The sequence below is a fragment of the Belonocnema kinseyi genome, chromosome 8 (assembly GCF_010883055.1).
Source record: "Belonocnema kinseyi isolate 2016_QV_RU_SX_M_011 chromosome 8, B_treatae_v1, whole genome shotgun sequence".
NCBI classification, from domain to species: Eukaryota; Metazoa; Arthropoda; class Insecta; order Hymenoptera; family Cynipidae; genus Belonocnema; species Belonocnema kinseyi.
This window is the reverse complement of record NC_046664.1, coordinates 20,360,651-20,376,594: the sequence shown is the minus strand read 5'-3', so window position 1 is coordinate 20,376,594 and position 15,944 is coordinate 20,360,651. Positions and strand designations below refer to the sequence as shown.

The 15,944-nt window shown below is 34.1% G+C and overlaps 1 protein-coding gene across 2 annotated transcripts in view; it reads left to right on the top strand.

Annotated features, from left to right (window-relative positions):
* LOC117178074 overlaps positions 1 to 8,440 on the top strand; it is an 18,415-nt gene extending 9,975 nt beyond the window's left edge. For both annotated transcript variants that reach the window (XM_033369301.1, XM_033369302.1), the window contains exon 2: positions 7,640 to 8,440. In XM_033369301.1, the coding sequence (XP_033225192.1) occupies positions 7,940 to 8,386 (447 nt within the window). In that variant the 5' untranslated portion in view covers positions 7,640 to 7,939 and the 3' untranslated portion in view covers positions 8,387 to 8,440. The remainder of the gene's footprint in view (positions 1 to 7,639) is intronic.
* Positions 8,441 to 15,944: the final 7,504 nt, after the last annotated feature.

Below are 15,944 nucleotides of genomic sequence, written 5' to 3'. Positions count from 1 at the left end.
ACGCCAATTAGCACAAATGGTAAGTTCCGACAGTGCCTACAAGTGTGCCTACTGGCCGCTAGATGGCAATACCGGTTTCATATGTATACACCTGGTATTTGTCCTTTTGCAAAATCTTTGGTACACATTTTTGAAATTGTTTCTGCTTATCATTGAAATAAAAAAACTAAACTTTTAATACAAAAAAATGAGGTTCATAAAGTGCAAATCAAAGTATTAAAATGATGTAAAAGGTTTCAAATAATTTAGAACACAATCTGGATTACCTAATATTTCCAAAAAAAGCTTCTGAAGCATTTTTGAATATTTAAAAATAATACATTTTTTTTAAGATTCCTGAGAGATGCTAAAGTGATTTTTAACTAAAGAAATTAATTCTAAGAAAAAATTAAAACAAACTTTTAAAATGTTTTAAATGTTTCTCTAAAATTTCAAAAGACAAAAAGAGTGTCGAATATTTTAAGTCAATTTTTACTTTAAATTATTATTTTGAAGAAAATATTAAAAAATATTTTTAAAATAATCGAAAGGAAATATTCAGGATTTTTTAAAAGTTTTGCCGATATTGACATTATTTTTAAACTAGAAAAGATTCAAAAATAATTTCAAAATCAAACTGATAATACTTATTTCCTTATTCTTAGATCTTAGAATCTAGATTTAGCTCGAATTCAAGTTTTCAAAAATTTTTAACAAATGAATAGTTGTACGAAATTTGTCTTTGCATTCCTAAATATTTTTCCATAAAATCGGAAAACTACACGCGCATAAATTAGAGTACCAAGCCATAATTTGATTTATTTTTTTAGCCAAATTTTTCGTTTTGTTTCATTCGAAAATTTCTGAAATTACTCGTACACGAAGTTGGACTTCATAAAAAAAGTAGTAATGTTATTGTTTTGACCAAGGTTATTAATTATTTAAATTCTGACGCTAAATATTTCTAATTAATAGTCAAATAATTGTCTCAATAATTCAAAGGTACAAAGAAGCCGACGTGCGTCATCCTACGGATATAGAAGAAACGAGAAAACTTATGATGTAACCCCGGTTACAATTTCTCATAATTATTTTAAACTTAATATAATAATTTTTAACTTTGGCGATTAGACAATATTGTTCGAGCAAAACTTTGGTCCCTTAAAATTATTGGTCTGTTATAGACTTTCGCGAACATTTGAGATTCCGCAATCCAACACGCAGTCTTTCTAATTATATCTAGACTAATGCCACTTTTACTAGCTGCCGTCGTAATAGCATGCCTTGTCGAATGTCCTGAGAATTTAGTGTATCTATCCCACTTTCCCATAAAATTTATTTAATCGATCTACTGATGGCTTGGCTGGACGCAGGACGGTGTGGCTTTTTCGTTGTGATAAAAGGCTCCTCAGTTTTTATCCGCAGGGATGATGAGACCTGAATATATCTAAGTAATGCCCTAGCAATATATAGTTCTGGCTTAGATCGCGGAAATAGTAAATTTAATACTGTTTGATCCCTACCTGGGGCAGATGTTTTGATAATATTTTGGATATTTATTTGTATCTCGTTAGTCTTAATAAGTACATTATTCATTTTCAATACTAGTAATGGTCTGTGATCTTTGGGCAGTACTTAGTGAAAGTAGAATAATGTTCTCAAACGCTATCGTAGGAAAATTTAGTTCATGCAAACGAAAAACTTGGCTACATAATCAAGAACTATTGAAATATCCCAGGTAGAAGGATATTTTGAAAAAGAAGGCTTTAATTTAAATATGCTTTTGAGGAATTTAACTATCAAAGGATCTTCCCCTATCTTATCAGAGGATATGAACGAGATGGCCGACCTGTAAGAATTTAAGATCCCGTAAGAGGCACCCTCATTAAATTTTGCAGTTAAAAATGTTAAAACCGCATGATTTTTTGGTTTAAAGAAATCTATTTTTGCCTCTCTGCAGAATAATTGCCACTGATTCTAAGCTGCTTGATGCTGATCCAAAGTAACTTTGGGTAGCGAGGCGATGATGATTTCCATTGATTCGTGTGGAATTCCTTTTTTTAAGATAGCCTCGATGACAACTTACCTGCCATCAATTCGAGGGTTTTTGCCCTGGGATGAGTCTTATTCCTACAAGGAAGTAGTAATAGTGACCGATCAGTTTTCGGAATTAGTGGTTAAGAGTCTAATAATTCGTGAAAAAGAGGAAACCATGGTCAGTTAGACCAATCGAACGTAAAAGCATCTATTTGTAATGCTATGGGGTTTAGGAATCGTGAGCAGAAGTTTTCACACTTTTTGTTTTGGAAAGTGGCAAATAAATCGATGTCCCTACTTCCGAAGACATGAATAATTTTGTCAAAAGCAGAATTTGATAATTCCCACTCCGTATAGTCGTTACCTTTCCTTGACAGAGCGTCCGCTTGGACCTTTTCTTTGTATGGTATGTAAGAAGTAAACAATTTTTTTTTCTTTGGGAATTCCGAATGTCGTTGGCAAAATTTTCCAAAGCAATTTTCACTACAAATAATTCTTTTATATTAATATGCCAGCATTTCTGATTTTCGTACCGACACATGTAGGAATGACCAGTGTTCAGTTTCCCGCCAGCCCGTATCAGAAGCATCTGTATAGATAGTTTTTATGTATTGTCCGTCTTTAAAGGAGCTCGTAGCAAACTTAACACTTTCTTGCCACCAATCTAAATGAGGCATTAGATCTTTAGTTGTTTCAATTTTCGCATCATAATTAAAATTATTTTTTATAAGAGCTTTATGTTTGAATCTTACAAGTTGCTTCAGATAGAGCTAGCCGTAGTCTATACCAGGACAGGTAGCTACTAGTTTTCCAATTAGATGAGACAACTATCTAATTGTCTGTACTTGCTTATTTTTAAAGTCTTTTATAAGGTTCCCCAGGTTTGATCTCTTTTCCTCAGCGATTTCAACTAACTGTTTTTTTCAGTCGATCATAAAACCCAAGTATTTGCATTTTTTGTTGGCATTAAGCTACTTTTGCACGTATTTATTATAAACCCTGATGATTCAAAAGAGACATTGGATTTGTCAATATTCTTACGGCATTTCTCAAAGGAATCCTTGATGCAGAAAATACCATCGAGGTATATAACCAAAGTTAGGTATTGAGATCTGAGGAAACCTATAACCGGCTTCATAATTTTTGACAAGATAAAGGGACTAGTACATAAATCGAACGGTAGGCAGTGAAATGGCATAAAGATCCTAGAAATTGAAAGCGTAGGTATTTTCTTCTTGACATATGTATCAGGATGAGGTAAAAAGTGTCGGAGATATCCAGAGATGCCATATAATAGTTTGGAAAAATTAAAATTCTGTTCATTTTTAAATCCTCTATTTCGAAATGTAGAGGGTCAATGAACTCATTTAGTTTTTTCAAGTTAAGGATAAATCCATATGACCCGTCCGGTTTGTGTGTTAAGAATTAAGTGGACAGAAATTGACCATGGAGTGGGGTACAGATTTCTATTGCTCCTTTTTGAAAAAGTAAATCGATGGGATCCCTACATCTATCTAGCTTGTTAATAGGAACGTTTGTAGATGGTATTCGATTTTGAATGACAGGCCTGTCACACTTCAGTAAAAAACTTTAATCGACCCGCGACGATACTGACATGCTCTACTGTTTTTTCTTCGTAGTGGAGATTTTATTCGGTTGCGTTTCGCTCTTCTCAGCCTGATATTACGGTGTATAAACATCTCTTCCTCTGCTGGACCTGAAGGGGAGACGACCTCTGTTCGGGAATCTTTGAGTTGCCTGGTTGGGGTCGGACTTGGAATCCGGGCGGGGAACTGAGTTTTTTTGGCTTCGAAGACGTACCATGCGTAGGCCGCTTCATGTCGGCCGTCAATTTTTCAATTGCCTTTGCAGTTTTGATCCTTTTCATAAGGTCGCTACCACAGAGGTACTCATCCGGCTTCGATTTATCAAGGACATCTTTAGTTGTTTTGGAGAATGCAGGTGTCAACATTGCTCTCCTTAAAATAGACTGTTTATGGTACGTGTCGACTAAGATGTATAGGGCGTGCTATATTTTTTCAAAAAGTTTGGTCGGTTCAATACTCTCTTTTTCAGTAATGAGGGTAGCAGCGACTGGCACTGCCACCATTATAGCTGACCCAATAGAATTTTGGTTATGTTTCTCATACTCATCCCTCTTTTGGCTGATAAAGAAAGTTTGGCTTTGACAAAAGGGTTCAATTTGGGAGCTTCCAAGAATGTAAGTTTCTTATATTTTGCCAATAACTCCCCTGACACTTTCTTCTGCAGCCTTTCTTCTGTCCAAAATTTCAGTCTGGATGCTAATATTTGGTGTAGAAGTAAATCTAGGGATTTTGTTACGCTCGGGTCATCCCCAATAATGTCCTTGAACTACTGGTCAAGATTATCTTCAATCTTTTCGGGGACAGCTGGCTGCTCTGTAACCTCTCCTTTATCCGATTCTGGAATAGGTGAAAATAAGGCTACTTCAAGAGTAATGCGAATGTGCAATGGTAAAAAATTAAGTGAATGAAGCCCTTTTTTACAGATTTAATATGCCCATTAATATATTAATGCCCCTGAAAAGGTCTACAGTAACTGCGTACTAAGATGTCTTGTCGCTCGTACAAGCTCAATAAAGTGTATTATATTTTTCTCTAATATCTCTTACCGGTAGTGTTATTTCATTAGAGAAGACTAAAGGATGATATTATTATGCCCTTGAAAAAATGTGGTTATGTTTTTTTGACAGCCTAAAAAAGGAAATATGGCGACTACTAGGGAAAGCATGGACGCCAGTTTACGTATTTATGGATTATTAAAAACCTTAAATTCCTAATAAATACATTGGTTAGAAGAATGATTTAATTCAGTAAAATTTTGTAGTGGATCACGAAGCAGGCTGCTGCTTTCTTGGAGATCAATATCGAATTCACAATCACTACTACAAAATTTCTTCGTTCTCAGATAGTACCGGCGAAGGTTTTTTCTCTTTATACTAACTATTTCACTTTGCACACACCGAAACTTTTTCTCTAACATTTCTAGAAGTTTCTTTTCTAGAAGATATTTCTTTTCTTGAAGAAAAGAAATATGAAGGACGTGGGGATCAGGCCCGTATGTTGGGTGCTGAGGGCCCCGCGATGCTTCGTTTTTTCTTATTCTCTAAAATGTTGTGCTCTCTAGCGGGAACTTAGAGATAACTACATGGTTAATAGTATAAGCATGAGAACGAGGTTCGAAATATAATAATTAATAAATTTATAGATCTTTTTAGGCAAACAACGTTTGTTTGTTAATTTTACTTCTAACCTCGTGTCGTTTTTTTATAAAAAATTTTTTTTTTGTTCTGAATGTTATTTTTTACGGCTAAAGCAAAACCTGCGCATCGTATAAAAAAAAATTATTTAATATTGGTAGCTCTTTTCTGGGTAAACAAGTTTCGCCTCATTTTTTTGTAGCTTGTGACGTTGGTCCAAAATTTTTTTATTTTTTTCATTTTTAATGCTGTTTTTACGACTCAAAACAAAAACCACGCATCCTATCGAAAAGTGATTCATAAAAAATTTGTAGATCTTTCCAGGGCGCGTAATTTTAGCTAATTTATTTTTTTCGTATCTTGCATAGTTTAAAAAAACGGGAATTTCTTGTTTTTAAATTATTTTTGGTACGATCAAATTTGGAATTTTCGACAAAATTAAAAAAGTTTTTATGATAATCTTGTAGGCCTTTCAAAAATAAATGTTTTTCTTTTGATGACATCTTTTTATATCATGCGTTGTTTGACTTAAAATATACATTTTAATTTTTTAAATTGATTTTGAAAATGCTGTAAGTCTGATAATTTTCATTTAATAGAAAAAACTCATGAGGATAAATTGTTTGAGATTCTGAGTTCAATGAATAACCGTACATAGAATATTTAAACCTTAAAAAATGTGGTTTTGAAAATGTTGAAAATGTGCTCTCTTTATGAATTTTCATCCAAAATAGCTATATTACATATTTATCCTTCTTACAGAATACAGACTACATACTATAAACAGGCAGATAAGCACCTTTATTAAAATTGCTTTTTCTAACTCAGGGAGTGTCAAAACGTTGAGATTTGAGGAAAACCGACAAAGTGAAATTTTATATAAAACCAATACCTTCTGATCAACATGACAGTGTAATAATCAAATTTTCTCAAACCAAAACAATTTTTAAAAACAACAAATGAAAAGAAGTTGCTTTAGTGTTTTTTCAGCAATTTCAGCAATTTTCAGCAATCAAAGCATTAAAATTATGTAAAAGGTTTCAATAAATTTACAACAAATTGTAGATTTATTAATATTTCAAAAAAAGGCTTTTTGAAAATTTTAAACGAAGTGTCCTATTGTATCGAAATTTTAGTTTGACTAGTCCATAACTTTTTTCAGTTCTGCACATTTTTTCGCAGGACTAGACGAAACCCATTGTTGAAGATTTCAAATTAATCAAAAATTTTGTTTTAAGATTCCTGAGGAATACTGAAATTGCTCGTACACGAAGTTGGACTACATCTAACAAAGTAATAAAGTTATTTTGTCGACCAGGGAAATTAATTAATTAAATTCTGATGTTAAATCTTGCTGATTGATGGTCAAATATTTTTCTTAATAAGTGAAACTCTTCAGTAGCCCTCCCTTCTTTAGCTGTTCTGAGAATTAGCGCCGCGCCGCAGGTAGGTGTAACACTAGCGGCGCGGGGTGTGCAGAGGCTGCGGTTGTCACTCAGGCGAGCACTCAGGCATGAAAAAACAAAAGCGGAGTGGGCTATAGTGAGTTAGCGCACACCCAACGGAAGCCCCAAAATCGTCGCTATAGAAGAGTTTCACTGTAATGCACAGGTACATAGGTAACGACGTGCGTCATCCCATGGATATAGAAGATATAAGAAAATCTATGCTGTGACCTTGATGGCGTAATTGCTTAACGCTCCACTTGTGAATGGTGTCGTTGTCGGTTCAAATCCGAGCAGCGGCATATTTTTTCTCGTTTCTTCAGAAAATTATTTGACCAGTGATTAGCAAAATTTAAAATCAGAATTGAATTACACTCAATATACAAAGATACAAGAATTTCGGGAATTAGGAACTCCAAAGATACGCCTGTGGATGCGGCCCCCGCTCCTGTGACATTTAGATTTCGGGGGTAATGCGTAACAACGCATACAGGCAAACACACACGTTGGAGTGAAGATAAAAAAAAATTATTTGGTTATCCATATCGGACAACTGCGTTTTGTCAGGTGCCCTATAAACATATTCAGTTAAAACTTTTTGCGAAATTATCTGACATCGAGTACAAGCAATAAATACTGCAAGAAAATCCCAGATCCGGTCGGTAAATTTTCATGCAGCTTTCAGAGTGCGTAAATGGATAAAAGGTGGTTGTTTGATAAAGATATTCGGCTGAAACTTTTTCTGTTACTGCCTGACATTGATTACAATAAGGAATTGGTAAAAGATAATTCGAGAACTGAACGTTTAGAAAAAAGTAAGAATTTTTTTCTTACAATGAAAATATTTATTTTTATTCAAATATTAATCACGACTATATGATATAAAAGTTCGATTTGAGTAATTTTAAAATTATATTTTTCTTTTCAAATGTTTCAGAAGTCAGATAAAGGTTATCAAAGCTCTAAGGGGACACATTATGAATAATAAAGAAATATGATAAAATTCAGAAGAATTGTTTAATGGAGACAAAATGTTTTGGAAGTAATATAGTTAAACATGATCGACTCTGTTTAAATATGATAAGCAGCTTCTTCGCAGTAGACTCTCTAATAATTGCGTCGGAATCATCAAATTATTGTAGACGCTTATTCCTAAATTAACGCAAATGGTTGGTTTTAACAAGAATTTTAAAACTATATAATCTGGTTATGTGATCTGAGATACTCTGAAGTCAAAATGACGTCGTGCAAGAGGATTTTCGCATTAATATATATCATAAAATTGTTTGTAACATCAGTAAGCTGTCTAAGCGCTAACGAACGCATTGTACCTGAGGGTGCCGCACGAGTGCTCTATGGACACGGCTCGCTTATTGCAGGACGAGCAGGAATAGACTTTTCAGACGAAGTGGATCGTCATTGTGGTTCATATTTTATAGATAAATCAAAAAAGCTATTAGCACATGTTCAATATGTGAGAACTTTCGCTACAACTAACAACGACACAATATCAGCGATTTCTGTTTTTGACATGCCACTTGAATCTAATCTTGGAGGCCGCATTGAACTACTTAATGGTGGTCCCGGATATAAACATGTCACCCTGAAATTCACCAGTGCTTGGAATAATAGAATTCAAAAATACATCAATCTGTACTGTCGTGATAGTCCTCGTGAAGCTTAAAATTTTCTAAGCGCATACAATGTGAGAAAATAAAACTAATTTTTAACATTTTCATACCACTTCTAATTTATTTCCACATGATTCCAATCGACCGAAAATGTACACATCTGAAAGATTTGCAACTGAGACGACGAATGTAAGAACTCGGCAAGGACTAGAAACCACGAAGAAGTATTGTTTACTCGGGAAAATTGATCGATAAAAAAAGAGGCCGAAACTTAAAAAAAATACTCCTCCGTATTTACATTCAGGCAATTGAGAAATTATTCGCATCAAACCTTTTTATTTGACAATTATTAGTCAAGATTAACAACAAAAATATGGAAAATTTTCCGAATAAAAAATAAATATTTTATAAAACACAACTCGCGATTATTCGGCAGTTCATAAATAAAAATGCTTCAAATTTGTGTGGTGTATTCTTAATGTATAAGCGATTACTACAACTAGGTTCTATGAAAGTTTTTCTGAAAATTTGAAGAAAATCAGTCGAAAACTGTGGAAATGGCAACAAGTTGAAGTGCAACACACGCTGCGCTAAAGTAAGGTAATAATTCTACGCGGTTTCGAGCGCTTGTCGAGTTCTTGCATTTGTCACTTCAATTAGCATGTTGTTAAAATAAAACATTCCTTTTACGAAAATCTGTTGATGTTTCAGTTTTTGAGTTAGAATATATTTAAGCCAGGCTAATGACTCTCTGAAGAGGGACGCAACAATGTTCTCTCCATCACTACAACAGCTTAACAATAGCTGTATCCCGCACGTACATGCCAACTGCAAGCGACCGAGTGGATATATCCCAGATCACGCCTCGACCAATCCGTGTTCACTTAAAGATTGTCGCGTCCCTCTCTAGAGGGTCCTTAGGCCAAATTAATCAGGAGAACGGTATAAACAGTCCCGTAATTTCGATTTAGAGGAGTTTGACCCATTTTTCGTCGGCATAGTCTGGTATCTAATGTCTGATGCTAGTTTTAATCAAATTCTTTCGGTGGGAAACAGGTCCGACCTTTTATTTATGAGTCAGACTGTGCCTTTTCTAGTCTGTTTACTCGTTTTTATTTTTTTCACATCTGTTGGTTCATGATTTCACAATCTTTTAAAAAATGGTTCTTCACCTTCACCTGATGGTGATCTATTTATCTCATCGACTTCTTTGGGAGTCATTTACTTGATTCATTTATGCATTCTCTTTCAGTTGTTTTGAGAGATTTTTATCTTGAATGGGGTGCATTCTCGAAAGCGCGCAAGCTACCGTATTTGCCCTTCCTTTCTTATGCACGACCTTGCATTTGTATGCTTCCATCTAATCTCTCCACCTCATTAACATGGAAGAAGGGGCTATTAAGAAAAAGGCTAACTTTTGAGATAAAGTTGCTCCCAAGCCAACAATGCTTGCATCGGTGGTCAACGTGGATGTCTCCTTGAAGTCAGGACATCTTAAGATCGGTACTGAACAAAGAACATCTTTCAATGTTTTAAATATTTTTTTTGCGAGATGGCAAGAGAGCAAATTTTCGGTAATTACTTGCCATCTCGCAAAGAAAAATATTTAAAACATTGAAAGATGTTCTCTGCTCAGCACCAATCTTAAGATGTCCTGACTTCAAGCACACATCCACGTTCAACCCCGATGTAAGCAATGTTGGACTGGGAGCAATTTTATCTCAAAAGTTAGCTTTTTTTTAATAGCCCCTTCTTCCATGTTTATGAGGTGGAGAGATCAGATGGAAGCATACACATACAAGATCGTGTATAAAAAAGTAAGGGCAAATACGGTAGCTTGCGAGCTTTCGAGAATTATTCGCCATCGCGCCAAGTCGCTTTTTCTTCATCAGTTATTTTAGTGTTTTATCTATCTTAAATAAGTTTTGTTTATAAATTTCCGTATTATCCAGCTACTCATAATAAAGAAATGACTTCTTTTTGTTTCTCTAATCTCTTTAAACTTTGGACAGCTGGTTATTTAATGGATTTGGTTTGACTTTGATTTCCGTGATCACGTATCCTAAGATTTTCAGTTCTGGTCTAAGGAACTCACACTTGTCTCGTCGAAGAATAATTTCAGTAGCCTGTTAACGTACAAATAAGATGACCAGATTTTCATTGTGTTCATAGAGTGTAATTACAAATACAACAATGTCGTCTAGATAAGGGAAGCATATTTTTCCTACCAGTCCTCTTGATGCTGTGTCTATCATTCTTTGAAATTCGGCTGGAGCGTTTTTTAACCTGAACGAAATGCGGTTGTAGTAAAAATGTCGTTTATCTGTTTATTCGTTTGACTTTTTCAAATCAATCACAAGCCTCCTTATGCGTTGTCCCGACGCTTAAAGTTTTTTCCGTACTACCCAAAGTGGTGAATGAAATGGTTAGTCCGGCGCTTCTTTTATTCTTTTATTTGACATTTCGTTTAGGAAGCTTCCATAAAGGATGTCACAGCTTTGGGGGAGGGGGTACCCGAATTGTGACAAATGTCGCGGTTGTTGTATATTAATGTTCGCTTCGTACGATTTTATGTGGCACTAGGCCTCAATATAAATATAGCATCGAATTCTTCCTTTTGAATGTAAGTTACACGCTTATCTGGTTCTGCACTAATATTGGTATACTTATAATTTATCTCCATATTACTGAATTTCAAGTCTGTTTGGGTATCTTTACTAACGGGAACCTCAGCTTTTTGTTCATTTCCACGGTTGTCATTGTAATGGTGTTCTTTAGGATAAGGATACCATCACATTCCAAAGGATAGGCCTTATCGTCAGGTTGGAGGGACCTGTTGTACAAGTTGAGAGAGTACAGGAATGGTGTTACGAAGATGCATTGTTCGAGTATAGAAGTTTTGTCTGATACAATCACAAAGAAATTAATGACAAATTATTCCTTAATTAATTCCGTAGAAAGGTTCTAATTGATACTTTATGAGAATGACGCATCAATAAAAAATATCCTAGAATGGATCGCCAATTTATGTGACGGTCTGAATGATCACTGTAATCTGTTTTGTAAATTAAAAGGATAAAACTCTTACGGCAAAATTTACGAACAATATTTACAAAATTACCTGCTTTAATTGTGGAATAGATTACATCGAGCAATCCGAAAGATACTTAATTATCTGTTAGAATAAAGAAACAGTAAAAATGACGCCAAACAAAGAACTAACCAATCAATTTGAAAAACTGTTTTCAAAAAACATACAACAGAATTAAAGCATAATTTTGACTTTAATAATGCTACCATACTCTGATCTTTTTTTATTATTGTGGTGTTTACAGAAGTCTTCTATTATCTACCAACCTTTTAGAATGTCTTCGTAAAACTTATCACCGTGTAAATACTCTTATATGCACTTCCTACATAACTGATCCTTCTTATTCTATGCATTCACCAATAATCCTGTTTCCGTCCACGGAAAAATGTATACGTAAAAAAGTTGCGAACTAGAATTTAGGTCTCGAATATGAGAAAAATTGATTGAAAATTGATGTATTTTCGTAAATTATCTGCGAATTTGGCGAAAGAATTGAAAAACTCGATATGACAAGTCTAAAACCGTTCATCAATTTTTTTTCGTAAATAATCACAAAAATATTATGAGTGATTGGATAAAGTTTCTCAGAGCACTCACGAGATTGCCCGACAAATCTGGGAACTAGGATGTAGTTTCGTCATTACGCGCCCCGCACACGCTCTCACCCACACGCTCGGTGCGTATGTGCACGCGCATGTGTGGTTTGAGTTCGTCGAATGAGTGGCTAGAAATTTTATTATACCTTCATTGTTCAGCCTCGATGCCTACGCGTGATTACACACTCATGGTTCATGTTTAGAAACTGTCGAGTCAGCAGTTCCGAGGGTTCAAATCCTAAGAGTTGTGCGAATTAATAAATAAATATAACTTACATCGCACGAATAAAATTTTCCCCTTTTTATATTGAAATCTAAAATTATCAGGAACTGTTCCTAGGAAATTCAAACTGTTCATGAACAAGATCCAAATTTATCCATACATTTTTCATAGAAATAAGAATTTAATGATTTGATTTAATGATAGGTCGCAATGATTTTCAATCTATCTGCAATCTTCTAAGTCCGTATAATAAAAATACTAAAAAGCCTAAGTGTCGCAGGTTCAAGGTTTTTTAAAGAGCCCGCCGAGATGACAAGTATCCGCCAATTAACCTCTAATCAGATTGGAACTTGTAACTATAATTGACTTTTCTGAGATCATAATCACGATTTCGGCGGAATTTATCCCTACTTTTACCTTTTAACCAATCAAAATGATAACATCACTCACTCTTAGGGTTGAATAACCAATTATAAATGAGGTCACTTTGCTCCTTCTACTGATTTGGGCAATTTATGTGAGTGACAGTTCAAGGATAATGGTTCCAAAGTCCAACTTTTGTCACCGCAAAACGTGAATCTCTTTGAGTGACAGTTTCCTATTTGTGAGTCCAAAGGTCCTCTTTTTATGGTGTCTGACAGCGCTATGACCCATTAACGATTCTAAAAATAGCCCAAGATCTCAAGTTCCTAACCTCAAAATCTACTTTGGACAGTGAACTGAACAATTTCTTTGATGAAAGATTTAATGTAGGTAAATTCGGATAAAATACTTACATACGGTTTTCCTAAGTCACCGTAAACTTATTGTATTCGTAGAATTCGCGTACAATAATAATTACTCAATATTTTTGATTCTACATATTCATAATCATTTTCATTTTAAAGCCATTTGAATCTTCCCGCCAGAGAATTTATTAGTTCTGAAAGTATTTGATAAAAGGGTCTTAGCGCCTTGGAGTTTTAGTTCATAAAACGGCACATGCCGTTACATCGCGAGACTCAAATCTCAATGGTGTGCCATCACGCTGCGTGGAACCCAACTGCCAACTGTCTCATTTCCGTGGAGCTCCTCTCACTCTATCAATCTTTAGTTTCAGTTTTCTGACACGTGTGGCGTTCCGAGTCTCAGATAAGACGATTGCCGAAAACAACATTCTAAATTAATTCGTTACTCTGAGCTCGGTGTAAGAGCACTGTCCCGTAAGGATTGCTCTAAAGAGAAAATTACGATTATTATAATATTAACATACTACGACAGGGAGCACCAGAGGGCAAAGGCAGTTTTTTTTAATTGCTGACCTCGTTCAAGGTCCTAATGTAAGTCAAACTAAGCATTAATAGTCAAATCATTGTTTTACTTTAATTTAAAGTTTCTGACTCGTTTAAGCAAATAATGTTTAAATGAATCTAGTGGTAACTCGGATCGCATCAGCTTAAAAGAATATTAAATGAAAATGGCGTCGATTCCAGCGAGTAACACGTTCATTAATTATTTTTGTGGTCAATCGGATCACACTAACTTAAAAAATGGTGTCGATTGGGTTATAGTCGTCACATCGACATTGGGAGACGGATCCATATTTGGTTAAAATTACTAAGTCAATAATAAATGAATTATATATCTTAAATCAGATGCGTAGTTTCGGTGTACAGTACAAGTCCGATAACTTACCATCCGATAAGTATAAACTTCCCTTAATACCTCATCACACGTACGGCAGTCACAAAAATTATGGTTCTCCCACTACATGTGCTAGTTTTTTCATGATTTGCGGCAATGATTTATGCATGGGCGCACCTAATACCGTGCTACGAGAGGGGGCATCCGATTAGTCCGCAATTCCTAGAATTTTCCGCCCCTACAGCCCCAAAGTTGGAAAGTCATCGCACTTGGACTGTATAGAAGTTTGGCTTCTATCTTTCTCTGTCGGTAAATATTAAATCTGTATTATCCACGGACCTGCAGAAGTTTAAAGTTGTCTATTTGCTGCGATAGCGCTGCTCTGACACAGCTGAAGCGAATGTCTTCTAGACGTAAGTTGGGAAAGAAGAATTGAGAACCAGCTTTGGTCACGTGACCCTCTTGATACATGACCTTAACTATACATTTTATTAAAAAATTTCGGTTTGCCCTATAGGTTCACCTTTATCTCCAGTTTTTTTTCTGATTTGGTTTTACAAGCTATTAAAAAAAGAGCTCTACAATTATTAGAATTCACACCTATTTTATAGGAACGTTATGTCGATGACATTTTAGCTGATATTCCTACCGACAAGATTGAAGTTTTTTATATGCATTTAATACTATAGAAGACTGTATATATTTTACCCATGAATGCGTGATTAATAATTTTATTAACTACCTTGATTTGAATCAGTAAAACAGTAATAAAACTAATGAAAAATAAATAAAAAATGGAATGATACATACAAATTATTTAATTTAAATGTTATCTTACATTCAGGATCTATCTGAATGGCTAAAGATTTCACTTAAAAATTTTATTGACACTTTTTTATAACACAAATACTTTAGATAAAAAATTCTTAAAGAAAAAAGACAGTGATCCCATTGCAAATTTGTCCAGTGATACTTATCTAATTAAATGTAAACGTTGTAATAAAGTATCAACGACGCATTAATGAGTCTATTTTTATAAATAAGTTTCGAAAGATTTCAGTTAACTCACACATCGAAATTTTAAATATAAATAAAAATGATCAAAGTATTATAAAATAATGTTATCTGCTCAGTAACAAAATTTCTCAATTTTAATTTAAATTAATTTTTGCGCTTCCTCATCAGTAATTTCAATGAGAACCCATCCATTGTTTGTAAACGTTCATTACGTATACTATTTTCACGTATTTTTAAACTATCAACTTTTGTTCGTCCTTCCTAACATACGATAAAGTTTCCTTTCTTATTTTAAAAAATGTACTCCTTAATTGATTAAAGTCTTTTCAATTTTTTTAGACTTTAACATAACCATATTTATTGTTTTAAAATTTGACTTAAGAAACAATTTTTTGACTAAAAACATTTCTAATGATATCGTACTTTATTTTAATTTCTCACCCTACAAAATTAGCCTAATGTTTGATTAATTCAATCTTCGAAAACTCAGGTGAAAAATATATGATAATTTAAAAAATTAATTACCATGATAGTTTTCTTGCATATTACTCATAAAAAAATAATTATTTAACTAAAAAACGTGTAAAAATGGAACGCATTGTACCGATACGTCAAGGATTGAGAAAGCAGTTTTGAATCAAATAAATTCTGAGTTCGAAGAAATGTATTTTAGCTCAATTTGATTTCAATTTATGTGGACCATCAGACATAAAGAAAAATATATGATTTAACATCGATTAATATTTTAGATTGAAGAAAAGATTGATTTGGTTTCAAATCATTATACAATGGATAGAAAAGTTATATTTTTCTTTATACATTTTGTTGCCTTCAGATATCCACAAACAGCAACATTAAGATGTCATGAAATATATGGGTAGTAATGTTGTAAGATGTGGAGGTCCCTGAGGGTACACATTATAAATAAAGAAGTGATATTGTGAAAATGTAACGAATCATTTAAGGGCATGTGACACAGCTAAATACCTATATTACCGGCCACAGTTTTTCAGTTCACTGAATGTTTTTTTGAACCTGAGAACTTTTTTTGTAAATAAAAT